The sequence below is a fragment of the Pteropus medius genome, unplaced genomic scaffold, assembly GCF_902729225.1.
Source record: "Pteropus medius unplaced genomic scaffold, Ma_sr-lr_union100, whole genome shotgun sequence".
Taxonomy (NCBI): domain Eukaryota; kingdom Metazoa; phylum Chordata; class Mammalia; order Chiroptera; family Pteropodidae; genus Pteropus; species Pteropus medius.
The window spans coordinates 18368395-18384680 of record NW_024356249.1 but is presented as its reverse complement, the minus strand read 5'-3'; the positions used below and the strand labels follow the sequence as shown (position 1 = coordinate 18384680).

The following is a 16286-nucleotide window of genomic DNA, read 5'->3' as shown; positions in this document are numbered from 1 at the left end:
CAAGATGTATGTTTTTCGTGAGATCTCTGTACATGAAAATCTCTTTAATTACAGGAAGTAAAAATTTAATAATTTTAAATCTGGGTAAATCGACAATAATTTTGTGGTCTTAACTGAACAAAGGTGTTCAGGGAAAATTTTAGCTTATAAAATGAGAAGTCTGTTAAGAATTAGGAAGCAAGATCTAGCATCATTTGAACATTAACAAAAATATAATTTCAAAACCTTTGGAAATAAATTGTATTGTGGATATCTTATTTAAAGTAAAAAATTATTCTCATTACTGTTAGTACACATATAAATTTTTTTCTCAAATTCTGGAGAACAAAGCACTTAAAATCCATACATTTCTAAGTGATATTTAAAAATGCTTATAAAAGTTTAAAATATCACATATTTTAAATGTCATCACATATACTAGAAGTAATAAAAACATGCACAATTTTTACTCATTTATATGTACCCTGTTGAACAAAAACATTTTATGTTACCTAAATATGTGATCTTTTTCTTTATCAGAATCTGCTGTCAATAGTTTACAAATAGTCTCTTCTTTAGTTAGCTGTTGAAGCTTTCCTTCCAATGGATTTAAAGTCAAAGAAAGAAAGTTGAAGATCTGAAAAAAGTTAAGCCATTCAAATACCGTTAACATTATTAAATACTATCACTTACAGTCAGAAGAAACTAAACATATTATTTTATCCAGAAATTTTACCAACGTGAAAGGGTCAAAACATTCACAACTTACCACCCTGAGAAGAACTTTTTAAAAATCAAGTAAATATTTCCTTGATGTAAAGTAATAATCAGAAAAGAAAAAAAAGTACATCTAATTCAAAATAGTAAAAATTTTAAAAAGATAGTAATTAATAAAAAATTTCTCTAACATATAAAACAAAAGTAAAAATTCCATTTTGGTAAATGACTCAGATTAAGTACTAAGGCAGTACTTAGATACACTGTTAAGTAGGAAGGACATAATAAACATAACCAAATGTATACAAATTCCAACTATACATCTTAAAGAGATATAGTGAAAGTTTTTAGTTTTAAAATCTAACTTTTTACTAAGTCACAGTTATGTCACACAATCAGCCAAAATACAAAATCAAATCTCACTTTAAGAAACAATTTATGACTCAAATTAATCTTTGATGTTCATAAATTTCTTAATATATCAAATTAAGTGTCATGTACCCTAAATTTAATAATGCAGTAAATTAATTAAAAGTCTTTAAATTTTCAAAGCCTAGAAAAACATCTATAAATTTCTTCTTGATGTTTCACAGGGCTTTAGTGATTAGCATTTATTTACTCTTGAATACTTTTGGAAATGTAGACCTGAGTTAGAAAATGATAGGCATGTTTATCAGATTGCTTAAAAAAATAAAGTTATTTTACTTGCAGTAAAAGTGCATATGATGGACCCTTATCACATGCTTTCAAATTTAGAAACTCAGTTTTAGAACCTCTTGTAAGATATAACTTAGCTTTACAGTTATACTGTAATTGACTCTTGCTTAGAAATTAAAGACCTTGGGCCGAGAGTTTTAATAATTAGAATAAAAGTTTATATCAATAAAATAATTTAACGTATGGCATTGAATTGACTTTAACAACTGAATAACAGTAGACTATATACCTAAATATGTTATCATTTTATTATATATTATACACCTTGTCACATGTATACAAGTAAATGTACCTTAAAGGATTTAATTTTTAAATTGTCCTATATGCATTAATTAAAAACAATATTTTAATTACATGTTCAAATTTTAAAGTTTTACTAGCTTTCTTAATACACTAATTAATTTTTAAAAAATATGGACCAGTTTGAAATGTTTAAGTAAATTGTTATATTTTTATTTCTAAGGCCAGAATACGACTTTATTATCCTTTTATATAGCTTTTAAATTATCACATTATAAATACCTCTTATTTAGTAAAGGATGAATACTCCAGTAAAATAAAGTTTTCATTACCTGATGGAAAATTATATATTTAAGCATTTAATAATAGCCAGATACACTATTAGTACAGTTGCGAATTCTAACAAAATAATACAAAAGTTCAACAAATAACATAATAAGCCATAGAAAATTAGTTTAATATATAGAACAATACCTCTAGATGTTTATTTCTTTTTGCAATCTCACTTGGTGTCTTTCCATCTTTGGTTTGTAGCATTTTATTAGCTCCGAGTTCAAGCAACTTCAAAACTACATTTTTATGTCCCTGACGTGCTGCCCATGTTAAAGCCTGTAAAAGTGGGGGGAAAAGATTGTTTAAAGGGAGGGACTATATATGAGACAGAGAACAGTATTTATGACACACTAAAAATGTGAACGTGGTTAATTAATGAAACGATGCAATCTCTTCATTTCACAATATAATGTAAACATATTTTCAAAATTATAATTGCAAAGAGAACTTCCAATACTCACCGATTTTATCTAAGCAAATGTTTTATGTACTTGAGTGATGTTACATAACAAAAAGATTTACCTGCCAATCACTGAACTGCTTTCTATAAAAAAAACTACGTGTATTCTAGAACCTAGGCTTTGTTGTGTGTTATAGCTTCTATGTCAAGGGTGAGGACTGAGAGAGTCAGATAATTCCTTTTTCTACTTCAGCTGTTGCTTTTCTTCACCAAATTACAATTATATCCCAGCCCTTCTGTGATTTTTACTTCTTAAAAAATTTTGTTGCTTACTACTAATAAAGAGATATCGACACTTAAAAATAAAAAGGAACATTGTATAATCGATTCTCACTGTATAACCATTCTCGTCTTGGGTATTAACTTCTGCTCCATGAGCAACAAGGACAGCAACAACCTGAGGGTGACCATCTCGTGCAGCATACATAATTGGAGTCATAAGTCTCCTAAAAAAAGAGGAGGAAAAGAAACATTTGTGTTAATGATGTCATTAACAGTTATTCAAGTTCATGAATTTTAAGGTACACAATACCATCAGTATTGTTTGAAAACAAAAAAAGAAATGGAAACTTTTAATAAATCAGGTGATTTAAAACTCCAATCTCTCAGCAAATAAGAACATGACATTGAAGTACTGCATGCTTTAGTACTGCATGCTTACACAGCACCCTCTAGTGAAGAAATGTGTTTCAGAAAAAAAAGTCACTAAACAACCCACTTTCTAAAATAAGGTTTCATTAATTTACATATTCAAGTAGAAAAATATCAAAGTATTTGCATTATGCATACACTGGGAATATAGTGATGAATGACACAAATTAGGTGTCTGCCCTCTCAGGACTGCTCATACTAAATGCTTATTATGTTTTATTTAGCTATTGCCGAAATAAAAATGTAAATTTAAAACTTCCTCTTATTTGTTATGTATTCTATTATGATTCTACTTTAGTTTAGGACTGAAAGAATTTTACCCTGACTGGAAGGCTTACTCTAATCAAGAAAGAGATTAGTCAGACTCTCAGATTATTTTCTGGGAGAGTATAGTGATTTCCCTTTAGTGTATCATTTTCCAAAATTAAAGGTTCAATCCCTCTACTCCTGAAAGTTAGTCAGCTTCTGGACCAAGTACAAAGGACACCAGAAAGATTCTGTCAGTTTTACATGGGCTAAATGTAGTATCATGGTCTGTTTTAAAGGAGGTCTGGGATTCTTCCTGAGTCACCTTAAATATCTGATTTAAATACAAAAAACTTCACAAAAGAAAAATAAATTCAGAATTCTATTTTGATTTCATTAAAGAAGTTCATTTTAGTTGCTTACATGACATACACTACCTATAAATAGACCATTTCTCTATAAGGTTTGTTAACATAAGGTATATCCCAAATATAATCACTTCCAACCAATGTCTGCAGCACAGAAAGATTCACGATTTATCTGTTTCTTTTATTTCCTAGGATATTACAACTTCGATGTTTTATGGGAAATAATATGTTAAGACAGTTGTTAAGCATTGCCTCTTCCACCTTGAATATCTCCTACTGAGTGGCTTCATCCGACAATCTATAAGATGAAGAGTGAATTTCCTAGATAACTTAACAGAAAATATATACCGCAGAAAAAAAATCATTTGAGTCAAATATCCTTCAAATCCTTCACTAAATCTAAATCAGACTTCTTGATGCCTCTTTGCCCACAACAGCTCAAATCTGCTCCATTAACCACAAAGCTACCATTAATCACATTCTCAGGCCTAAGACAAAGCATCGTTCCTGATTCTTCTCCATCACTCCAGACACAAGTCATCAGTAGGTCCTATTGGCTCTAACTTCATATATTCTGAATCTAACCACTTGTCACTACCTTGTTAGCTATTATAAGCAGTCTATAATCGATATTAATTGTCCTCCATGCTTCTACTCTTGGCCACTTATAATTTATTCTCTGTGAAAGTGCCAAGTTATTTCCCTTTCAGGGACTGTGCAAGTGCTGTCCCCTCGATCTTTTCCTAAATCTTCATATTGTGCACTCCATCTTATTCAAATCCTTATTTAGAGAAAATCGATAAAAGTGACAAGCCTATAGCCAAACTCATCATGACAAAAAGAAAGAGGACACAAATTATCAGGAGTAAGAGAGGTGACGTCAATACAGATTCTCCAGGTTTTAAAAGTATAAGGAAATACTATGAAAAACTTTATGCCAATAAATTAGACAACTTAGATTAAATAAACAAATTTCCCCAGAGTCAAACTACCAAAGCACACTCAAAAGAAATAACAATTGAAAAATAACAATTGAATTTGTCATTAAAAACCTCCCACAAAGAAAACAACAGACCCAGATGGCTTCCTTGGTTAATCCTTCCAAACAGTTAATGGAAACAAAACAAAACAAAACAAAACACAATTCAACACAAAGTCTTCTAGTAAACTGAAAGGACAGAATACTTCCCAATTAATTCTGAGGTAAGAAATACTCTAATAACAAAAAGCAGAGAGACATTACACCAAACATAGATGTAAAAATTCTGAACAAATTTTGGCAAACAGAATCCAAAAATACATAAAAATAATAATATATCATAACCAAGTAGTTATCCTAGGAATGCAAGGTTAGTTTGATATTTGAACTAAAAAAACCCATGATTATCTTAATAAATGCAGAATAAGCATTTTACAAAATCCAACGTCCATTTCTAATAAAAACTCTCAGTAACCTAAGAATAGAAGAGACATTCTTCAACAAGGGCATCTATGAAAAATTTACAGCTAATGTCATATTTAATGGTGAAAGAGTGAATGCTTTTCCCCTAAGATCTGGAACAAAAACAAAGATGTCTGCTCTCATCACTTCTATTCAACATTGTACTAGAAGTTTAACTTGTGCAATAAAATAAGAAAAAAGATAACTAGACTGAAAAAGAAAATTAATTGTCTTTATTCACAGATAACATGATCTTTCTGTAGAAAGCCCAATGGAACTCACGAAAGAAGTATCAGAACTAATAATGAATTTAACAAGGTTGTAGGACATAAGATCAACATAAAAATATCAACTGTATTTTTATATACCAGAAAACAGGGAAATCTACTGCTATTTATTAAAACCACACCCAGTATTAGCATATGTGTATACATACACAATGACATATTTGTATGTACCCAACTTGCAGTCATCAGTCCACTAATGACTTGGATTCAGACATCTCTAGCCTAAAACACAGGTCTTCAGATCTTGATTATAAGAGGAGATACATACAGTACAGTGGTTAAAAGTACGAGTTCTGGAATCAGAATATTTTAAATCAGAATAATTTAAAATTTTAGATCTACTACTTACTAGCTGTGACTCTGAGCAAATTAATGTCTATGCTTCAATTTCTCCACCTATAACCTGGAGATAATAACAGTATATACTTCAAGAAGTTGTTACAAGGATTAAATAATTTAATACATAAGAAGTGCCTAATGTGTTATCTTTCATTCCTTCATAACATGTTTACTAAGCACTTACACATGACATATACTATTCTAAGGGCTGGAGGTATTGTAATATACAAAACCAAGTCACTGCCCATTTAGAACCACCACAGAACAAACATAGACCAAAGATGGTTGAACATGAACATGTTTTGCATATACTGGAAGTTTTATGAGTTCTGTTGTAATCCTAGCATATATCAATGAGGTTTATGAAGATGTGACAAGTTATAAGACTGCCAAAATCCTGTTTTCATGTCATAAACTATTTTCAGCTTAAAATATTTTTCTGAATATATGATTCAGTAATACTGGCACAATCTCTCATTTCACTTGTGCATTTCTAATAACTCAGAATAACATTTTTTCCATCCTGAGTAGAAAACCATCCCACTGAAATGGAATTAGAGTGATTTAAACAAGCTTACCACAACTCAGCAAGTCTTTCTTATGTAATTATACATTTATTTAGTCCTAGGTTACTTTAACCTTGTTATTTATACAGAGTAACAGTGATTTGAGTTATAACCAAGAAAAATCTTAAAATGACTTTTCAAGATTTTAACATGCCTACTGCTATTGGAAATTTATTAAAATTAATTAAGCACTGTATAATATCTTATGCAGTATTTAGTTGCATTCTTTCCTATCTAAAGGCTGTAATTGTCTGGGGTATTTCTTATGGAATACATATAACATTCCCAAACTCACAATAAACTATAACAAATAAACAAACTCACAATAAACTATAATTGCATAGAAATAAAAAAATGAAAAGGGCAAAACCATTTTTTTATAATTTGTGAAAGTCTTAGTTCATATTAGTTCAACTCATATAAAAAACAACATAAATGTAAACACTAATTTAGAACATAAAATCATCAGAATTTTGTAACTCTAGCATTGAATGTCTGTTAATTTGGAGGAGCAAGAACATTGTACTGTGCTAGGTAATTATCTCATTCATTGCTCATGACAACCTTCTGAAGTAGACAGCCTTACTTTAGGGATAAAAAATTTATGTTTAGAAAAATAAATTTTTGGTGAAGGATTACTGTTGGTATGTGATTAAAGATTTGTCTGAGTATCTATCCTCCAAAAGATTCTCTTACGAATTATTCTTCTTTGCAATCTATCCTGATATAGAGAAATCTAAAGTTCTCTTTCTCTAAATTTTGTATTTGATAATGAAATACAGGACAAATTTCATAAACTCACTCCACAATATGGGAAATTTAGGAACCTAAATAAAGCTGTATAATTTCCAGGAGGTGACAATCTTTGGCAGAGTATCCAAAAGTGACATTAAAATGTGAGTGTTCCATTTGATTGAACCTTATTACTGAAAATTTTAGGTGACATTTTCTGAACTTGTATTGAAATTTGTTCTGAAATTGTGCTGAAATTGAGATTCTTCTAAATACCAATTTCTTTTGGAATCCCAGAACCCAGCATGGATATAGTTTTCTGTATGTAAATTCACATGGACATAAATGGCTTCTTACAGATGCTTATTTTCTCCTAGATAAGAAAACTAGATTTGTATAGTTTGCTTACTAAGAAGCTTCAGAGCATTACTGAAAAATGTGTTACTGAAATGCTGCATTGGTTTCTAACTTCCAAGCTGAATTTCCTGAATGAAATAGTAAACTGTAACAGGGTCTAGAGCACCTAGAAGGTATATTACTCAGCTTCTAAACAGTTATTAAAGTTACTGATACCATCAATAATGTTGCAAGACAGTTTTGAGAGGGAACAGAACAATTCTTCTAGTGGGTTTGCATCTATAGAAAGTTGTAACCTCTGTAGTTTCCTGCCTGTTATAAATTAATGAAATCTAAATGAACTCTTTGATCTTAAAAATTCTTCTCAATTCATGACAGTCTTATGATCTCTTCAGGGAATTTATAAAATTTCATAACTGGTCTACTCAAGTGACATGGTAATTATTTGGGCTACTATCACTTTACTTCCAATATGAATTTCCATCTTATTTATTTCCTGAGATTTAATGTAAAAAATTCTTTAATTCCATTCTCTCTTTAAATCACTGAAATTTTATTCTGCCTGCTTCTTCTAGTACAACTGCTTTGGCAAAGGTCAACAGTTACTGGACTCTATTTTCCTAGCATTTAAAAGTATGTATTTCAGAGGCTTCTGTCCTTAGTGCCCTTCTCTTTTCACTAAAATTCTATACACAGTACAACCTCACTCACAATATCACTAGGGCCCATGCTGAAGATAACTTTAAGTTCTCGTATATGTGAAAATATCTTTATTTTCCCTTCACTCTTCAATGATAGAATGACTAAATATAAAATCATATGTTCAAAGTTTATTTCTCAGATCATACGGTTGTTAATAAGAAGTCTAATGTCAGATGGTCATTTTTGACAGGAATTGTCTTGATAATTATTTTTTGTATAGGTAACTTTTAGGATTTTCCCCTTTATTCTTGACATTCTGAGGTTCATTATGATGTATCTCTCTATATTAATTTTTATTTACATTTGTGTACATCTGTAAACCTTGTTTTTCACCTAGTAGATCTCAAAATTATAAGAATTTGTGTTAGGTGGGAAAAAAAGGTGTAGATGGTAGAGGCTCTGTTCATCCCTCTGGCTACCAAATCAAAGCTGCGACAGAAACAAGGAGGAGCAGCAGGGAAAAATTGCCTGGGATCTAGAGGAATAAGCCATACAACTCTGCAATGGCAGAAGGTAGGACGGGGCGAGGACGTAGGGCTGCCCAGTCTCGAGCGGCTGAGTGAGACCGAGGCTGTGACAGGAGCAGATGCCTCTTAAAGAGGCCGCGTTCGCTAGTGGATTTTTGCGGTGATGGACCTGCTTGTTCTGAGCAACAGTGCCGGTTCTGCTCATTCTGAGAATCAGTACTGGTTCGGCTGCGTGCGGGGGGCGGGCGGTGGGGGGCGGCACCAGGGACTTACAGGGAAACATTGTCAGAGTGAGAGCCGAGGGGAGACACACTCTGTACAGAAGTGCCGGCGGTATCTATCGTTCCCTTTTGAGCCCTCCCACCTACCAGTGCACAGACACAGCACTGCCATAGCTGTGATGTCATCAAACTGGATAACAAAGGTCGCTCAGCCCAGAGGATTTCTGGAAAACCCGCCTTCCCCAACTTGCAGCTCTACCTTAGCCATATCCAGGTGTATCCTCAGTGAGTCAGATGCTCCTTGCTGAGACACACTGGCGGCAGCCTCGGTTTCTGATGTGGCCTTTTGAGGCAACTATAAGCACAGCATCTGTGGATTGCTTGCTGAATCTTAACGGGTGGCCCCGGAGGGGTAGAGGCTTAGGCTAAATTTGGCCTGCAGCTGAACCGCTCTCAGGACTGTGCCACTGGACACCTACTTCACAAATCCACACTAATAAAACCCGGGAGACTTAGGAGCTTTGCTTAGTACATAGAAAGAGGCACAGAAAAGAAGCCAAATGGGACAAAGAAGTAGAAACCATATGAGAGAACAGAACAGAGATCCAGATATAATGGAGTCAAGTAATTTAACAGATGCGGAGTTCAAAACACTGGTTATAAAGATGCTCAATGATCTTTTGGGAAGTGTGGATAAACTCAGTGAGAACTTCAACAAAGAGATAAAAAACATAAAAATGGAAATGGAAATTATAAAAAGGGACCAGTCTGAAATGGAGAACACATTATCTGAGATGAGAAGTATATTCAATGGAATAAACAAAAGAATAAACAAAATTGAATAAGAAGAAGATCCAATGTCCTATCTTGAGGACAGGGAAGCCACTGTCCAATCAGGACACTCAATCAGAATGGCAAGAAAAAAGATGCCAAGACTATAAAAATAATTTAAGGAGCATACAGAACACTATTAAGGCCTCAAATATTAGTCTCATTGGCATAACTGAAGAAAATCAAGATGCTGAACAGTTGTTTGAAGAAATGATGATGGAAATTTCCCTGAACTGGTGAAGGAAATGGACATAAAACTCTAGGAAACTCAGAGAATTCCAAAAATCAGGGATCCAATGAGGCCCACACCAAGACACATCATAAATGACAAAGATTAAATACAAAGAAAGAATATTAAAAGCAGCAAGAGAAAAACAGATCAGGAACACCCATAAGACTGGCAACTGATTTCTCAAAAGGAACTATGCAGGACACAAGGGCTTGGCAAAAAATATTTGACAGGATGAAGACCCGGGATATTCAACCAAGAATACTTTATCCAGCAAAGCTAGCATTTAGAGTTGAAGGACAGATAAAGAGCTTCCCAGACAAAAAGAAACTAAAGGAATTTATCACCACCGAGCCAGTATTACAGGATACATTGGAGGGACTTCTTTAAGAAGAAAAAACATGTATCAAAAACAGGAATAAAGAATAGTAACTACATTCCTATCAATAAGTATCTTAAATGGAAAAGAACAAAGTGCTCCAACTAAAAGATAGAGTACCTGAAAGGATAAGAAAACATGACCCCTACATATGAAAACGAAGGGGATGGAAAAAAATATTGCTTTGATGGACCTAGAAGGTGTTTAAGTCAGACGGAGAAAAATAAACACTATGATTTCACTCATATGTGGAATCTAAGGAATAAAAAGAACAAACTAATCAAAAACAGACTCACAAATATAGTGGGCAATTTGGTGTCAGACAGAGGGGAGGGGGGTTTGGAGGGCTGGGAGAATGAGTTGATGGCTAAAGAAGTACAAATTAGTAGCTGATGGATGGTCACGGGGATGCGGAGCACAGCAGAGGGAATGCAGTTAGTATTAATATGTTGGCAAGGTGGAGGGTCAGGGGAGGGAGGAGTCAATTAGGGAGATCGTTTTATGAACTATATAGATGTCTAACCAATGTATTGTATACTTGAAACTAAATTTTTTTTTAAAATCTAACTGAATAAATAAAATAAGAACTATAAAACACTTCAGATGGTAAAAAAAATAATAATTTGTGTGTTCAGTTTGGGAACATTCTTGGCCATTATGTTTCAAATCTAGTCTATTTATCTTCTATTTTCTCCTTCTGGAACTCTTTAAAAAATTTTTTTCCAATTACATTGAGCATTCAATATTATACTAGTTTCAGGTGTATAGTATAGTGGTTAGGTATTTATGTAACTTACAAAGCAATCCCCCAAATAAGACGCCCACCTGACACCATATATAGTTCTTAAAATTTTATTGACTATATTCCCTAAGCTGTACTTTACACCAACATGGCTATTCTATAACTTCCAATTTGAACTCTTAATTTTTTTTCTTTTTTCACTGGGCATCCAATCCTCCTCCTATCTGACATCAGTTTGTCCTCTGTATCTATGAGTTTTGATTGTTCATTTATTTGGTTTTATAGATTCCATATATAAGTGAATCCATTCTAGGTCCATTCACATCGCTGCAAATGGTAGGATTTCGTTTTTTTTTAATGCCTAACTTATTTCACTTAGTATTATACCCTCTAGATAGATCCATGTTATAAGTGGTAAGATTTCATTTTTCTAACTTTTTTAAATAATTTTTTTAAATTAGTTTCGAGTATATAGTAAATTCGTTAGACATCTATGTAGTTTATAAAACGATCCCCCTAACTGCTCCTTCTCTCTTTTGGTTTTCCATCTAGCCATTATGTTAATGCCAACAACATTCCCTATGCTGTGCTCCCCATCCCTGTGACCATCTATCAGCTACTAATTTGTACTTCTTTAACCCTTCACCCCATTCTCCTAGCCTTTCAACGACACCCCGTCCATCACCAAATTGTCCACTATATTTGTGAGTCTGTTTTTGATTAGTTTCTTTTTTTCCCTTAGATTCTGCATATAAGTGAAATCATTTGGTATTTATCTTTCTCTGACTTATTTCACTCAGCTTAATAATTTCTAGGTCCGTTCACATCGCTGCAAATGGTAGGATTTCATTTTTTTTTTAATGTCTGAGTAATATTCCATTGTATATATGAACCATAACTTCGTTATCCAATCATCTGTTGACGGGCATTTAGGTTGCTTCCGTATCTTGGCTATTGTAAATTGTGCTGCCATGAATATTGGGGTGCATAGATCCTTATGGATTATTGTCTTGGTTTTCTTTGGATAAATACCCAGAAGTGCAATTACTGGGTCAAAAGGTATAGCCATTTTTAATTTTTTGCGAAACCTCCATTCTGTTTTCCACAGCAGCTGTACCAATTTGCAATCTCACCAACAATGTATGAGGATTCCCTTTTCTCTGCATCCTCACCAACACTTGTTCTTTGATTTACTGATGACAACCATTCTGACAGGTGTGAGGTGATATCTCATTGTGGTTTTAATTTGCATTTCTCTGATGATTAGCAACCTTGAGCATCTTTTCATATGTCTATTGGTCATCTGTATTTCCTCTTTAGAGAAGTATCTGTTCAGGTCTTCTGCGCAGTTTTCAATTGAATTTTTTGTTGTTGTTGAGTTGTATGAGTTCTTTCTATATTTTGGATATTAATCCCTTATCAGATGTATCGTCAGTGAATATCTTCTCCAGATTTCATTCTTTTTTATGGCTGAATGATATTCCATTGTGTATATGTACCACCTCTTCTTTATCCATTCATTTTTGGTTGGAGCATTTAGGTATGTAGTTTGCTATGTAATTATTGCCACTTTATCAATTGTTTTCTGATTGTTTCGTGATTACTCTGCTCCTTATTCTCCTGCTCTCTTCTTTTGCATGTTGATGACTTTCTGTAGTGTTTCTCTTTACTTCTTGTATATCTCTTATAGATTTTTGCTTTGTTATCATGTTATCATGTGCTTCATATATACTAAGCAATGTTTATAGCAGTCTATTTAAGCTGATGGTCAATTAGGTTTGAACACATTCTAAAGTCACAACTTTTACTCACCCCCTTCATGTTTGTTTTTGTCATTATTTTTCATCTGTGTGTGTCCCTTAATTTACTGTTGTGATTACACATGACCTTTCTACATCTACCTTTTAACTTTCATACTAACTTTACTGTTGGTTGACCTACTGCTTTTATTATGTAAATACTTTACAGTGAGAATTATTTTTCTTTGTGATATTTTCTTACATTAAAAATTTTTTCTCCTCTTTTCCTTAAAGAAGTTCCTTTAACATTTTTTGTAAAACCGGTTTGGTGGTGGTGAACACTTTCAGCTTTCTCTTGTCTGGGAAGCTCTTTAGCTCTCCTCGGATTCTAAATGATAGCCTTCTGGGGTAGGGTAATCTTGGTTGTAGGTCCTTGTTTTCCATCACTTTTAATATTTCATGCCAATCCCTTCCGTCCTGCAAAGTTTCAGTTGAAAAATCAGCTGACAGTCTATAGGGAGCTCCCTTGTAGGTAACTAACTGCTTTTCACTTGCTGTTTTTAAGATTCTCTCATCTTTAATTTTTGGCACTTTAATTATGATATGTCTTGGTGTGGGTCTCTGGGTTAATCTTACTTGTGGCTCTGTGCTTCCTGGGTTTTATGTCTGTTTCCTTCACCAGATTAGGAAAGTTTTCCTTCATTATTTCTTCAAATAAGTTTTCAATTCTTTGCTCTCTTCTCCTTATGGTACCCTATAATGCGAATGTTAGAATGCTTGATGTTGTCTCAAAGGCCCCTTAAATTCTTTTCTTGTTGCTGGTCTAATTGGGTGTTTCCTGCTACCATATCTTCTAGATCGTTGATTCAATATTCTGCTTCATCTAACCTGCTGTTGATTCCCTCTAATGTATTCTTCATTTCAGTTATTATAGTCTTCATTTCTGACTGGTTCTTTTTATGTTTTTTATCTCTTTGTTGAAATTCTCACTGAAATTATTTGTTCTTTCCCTAAGTTCACTGAGCATCCTTATAACTAGTGTTTTGAATTCTGCATCTGGTAGATCACTTGCTTCTATTATGTTTAGTTTTTCTTCTGGAGTTTTGTCCTGTTCTTTCATTTGGGATGTTTCATCTCATTTTGGCTACCTCCTGTGTTTGTTTCTATGTATTAGGTAGATCCACTACATCTCAGTCTTGATAGAGCGGCCTTATGTAGCAGGTGTTCTGTGGAGCTCAGGGTTGCTGTCTCCCTCATCATCTAAGGTGGGTACTCCAGGGGTGACCCTTGTGTGTGCTGTGTTTTCCTACTGTAGTTGGGCCTTGATTGCCGTTAGCACGCCACTGGGTGGGACTGACCCTCAGGCTGACTGACTATGAGAACTGGCCAAGACTATAGTATATGGAGCTGTTGTGTTGGGGCTGACTCCATTAAGAGGATTCACTTTAGCAAGGCTCTGGTGCCTTCCCAGTACGCTCTTTGGGTATGTCATTTGTAGTGCTAATTAGGTGATGATCTGGTGTGGTCTGAAGCCAGCCATTAGGTATAATGGTTATAGGGCTTCTTGGGAGGGGCTAAAGTGCAGGCAAGGTTGGACACTGCTTGTTTCTGGCTTGGAGCTACCTAGTAGGGGCTACGAAGTGATCTGTGATTAGTAGCTACTTTTGCTGGGCTTGGAGGCACCCAGGAGTGACTTTGCTATGAACCAAGGACAGCTGCCACTAGTGCTGAGCTTGGGGCCACTTAACAAGAGGTATATAGCATGCTGAGGCCAGACGCTGCTTGCTTGAGTTTGTGGATCTTTCACAGATTTTAGGAAAGTCTACAGCATAGAGCCTGAAAGGCAGCTTGTGTGGATTAGCCTCTAAAAGAGGTTCAAGCCAGAGGCATGAATTGGGGGGTTGTGGTCTCAGAGGATCACCAGGATGGGACAAGAGCTGTGTTGGCCAGGCTAATAGAGACTGAGATTTAATGTCCAGCTATGCCTCCAGGCTGTGCTGGGGGAAGGGCTCAACAAAGGAACAACTGTGCCTGCAGGCACTCTATTCCTGGGGAGAGCTGCCCCCTAGTCCTGGCCCTGAAGCCAAACAATCCAGTTCTTCCCCATATGTCCCTGGTGTTGTCCCTTCTCTGGAGCTTAGGACAAGTGTTTGAGTGAGTGAGTCTGTGCAAGGGCCCTTTAAGAGGATGCCTGTGTCTATAGAAGTTATCTGTCTCACCTGGACTGAGTCCCTGCTGATTTTCACAACCATTTATTGTGAGGGCTCCTCTTCCTGACACTGGTGCTCTGGGCTAGGAAGCCTGGTGTGAAGCTGGGACCCCTCACTCCTCAGTGGGGACGTCTACAGCAGAGATATCCCTCCCAGTTCTTAAATACCACATGTGGGTGTGGGACCAGCCTGTTTAGTGGCTCCACTCCTTTACTCAGTTTCAACATGGCTTCTTCTTCATTATCCTCTGTTATAAAACTTATGTTCAGCTAGTTCTTGTGGTTCCCAAGGGTGATTGTTCTACAATTTAGTTGTAATTTTGATTTGGTTGTGGGAGGAGGTGAGTACAGCGTTTACCAACTCTACCATCTTCACCAGAAGTCTCAGTGTCCTCTTCTAAGTTCATGCATTTTTTTGTGGCAGAATTCTTTCTGGAACTCTAATATTAGACAGATGTTAGAACTTTTGGTATGATTCTCCATGTTTTACTTTTTCCTTTGTAACCCTTTTTGATGTATAAGATAGATATGATTGCCTCATATCTATCTTATAGTCCACTAATCAGCTCTTCAGGTGAGTCTCATCTGCTACTCTTCACGTATACTTATTTTTAATATTAAATAAGGTTATTTTTTAATAATTCACTGTACTTGTTTCATAATTCCTGTTTGTTACTTTGTGCAGGCAAATCTCTCTTTTATTGCTCACAGGAATAAGTCCTTTTTAGATTCTTTCATTTTTCTCCACTTTCTCTACTCTAAGTTACTTTTTGAATTCGTTGTTCTTCTTTTATGATGCTTACATTCTCCAGATTTTGGCAATTTGTGGTTGTGCACCCATCTTCTAGCCTGTACAGACCCCTCTGATGGTGAAAACTGAAGCCACCAACCATGGCCTGGCCTACAGATAATGCAGTTCTTAGGGATTGCCAGAGAGTGTTTCTTTTCTCTACGGAGTTACTTCATTTCTATCAGAGATAACTGCCTTTGTGTCAAGTAGAACTTTTTAAAAACTTTATGGATGTCTGAAATATGCTGTGGAAGGGCAAGACTTTAGTGTATTCAGTTGAGTATCTTGAAGTTATAAACCTATTTTTCAGAAAATTCCTGACCTTATTTCCATGTTTTTCTCTCAGAATTTTTAGAATCATTTCATCAAGTTAAAACAATCCCTTTGTTACTCTGAATACAATGTTTAATTTCATAAACTAATTTATATAAAATTCTTTTTAATGCTGAGTCATTCTAGCCAAGAACTTAACATGACTATTCAATCTCTTTTTATTAACTCACTGTAGTTTTAAACTTCTCTTCATCTGAGTCCTTCACATTTC

The 16286-nt window shown here is 34.6% G+C and overlaps 1 protein-coding gene across 2 annotated transcripts in view; it reads right to left on the bottom strand.

Moving 5' to 3' along the window:
- Positions 1-16286, bottom strand: part of ASZ1 (ankyrin repeat, SAM and basic leucine zipper domain containing 1) — a 53202-nt gene that overhangs the window by 13171 nt on the left and 23745 nt on the right. The window contains exons 5-7 of one of the 2 annotated variants that reach the window (XM_039860558.1): positions 2781-2892; positions 2128-2262; positions 492-616 (exon numbers count right to left, since the gene is read on the bottom strand). In XM_039860558.1, coding sequence (XP_039716492.1) covers positions 492-616; positions 2128-2262; positions 2781-2892 — 372 coding nt within the window. The remainder of the gene's footprint in view (positions 1-491; positions 617-2127; positions 2263-2780; positions 2893-16286) is intronic. The other variant, XM_039860559.1, reaches the window with a different exon arrangement.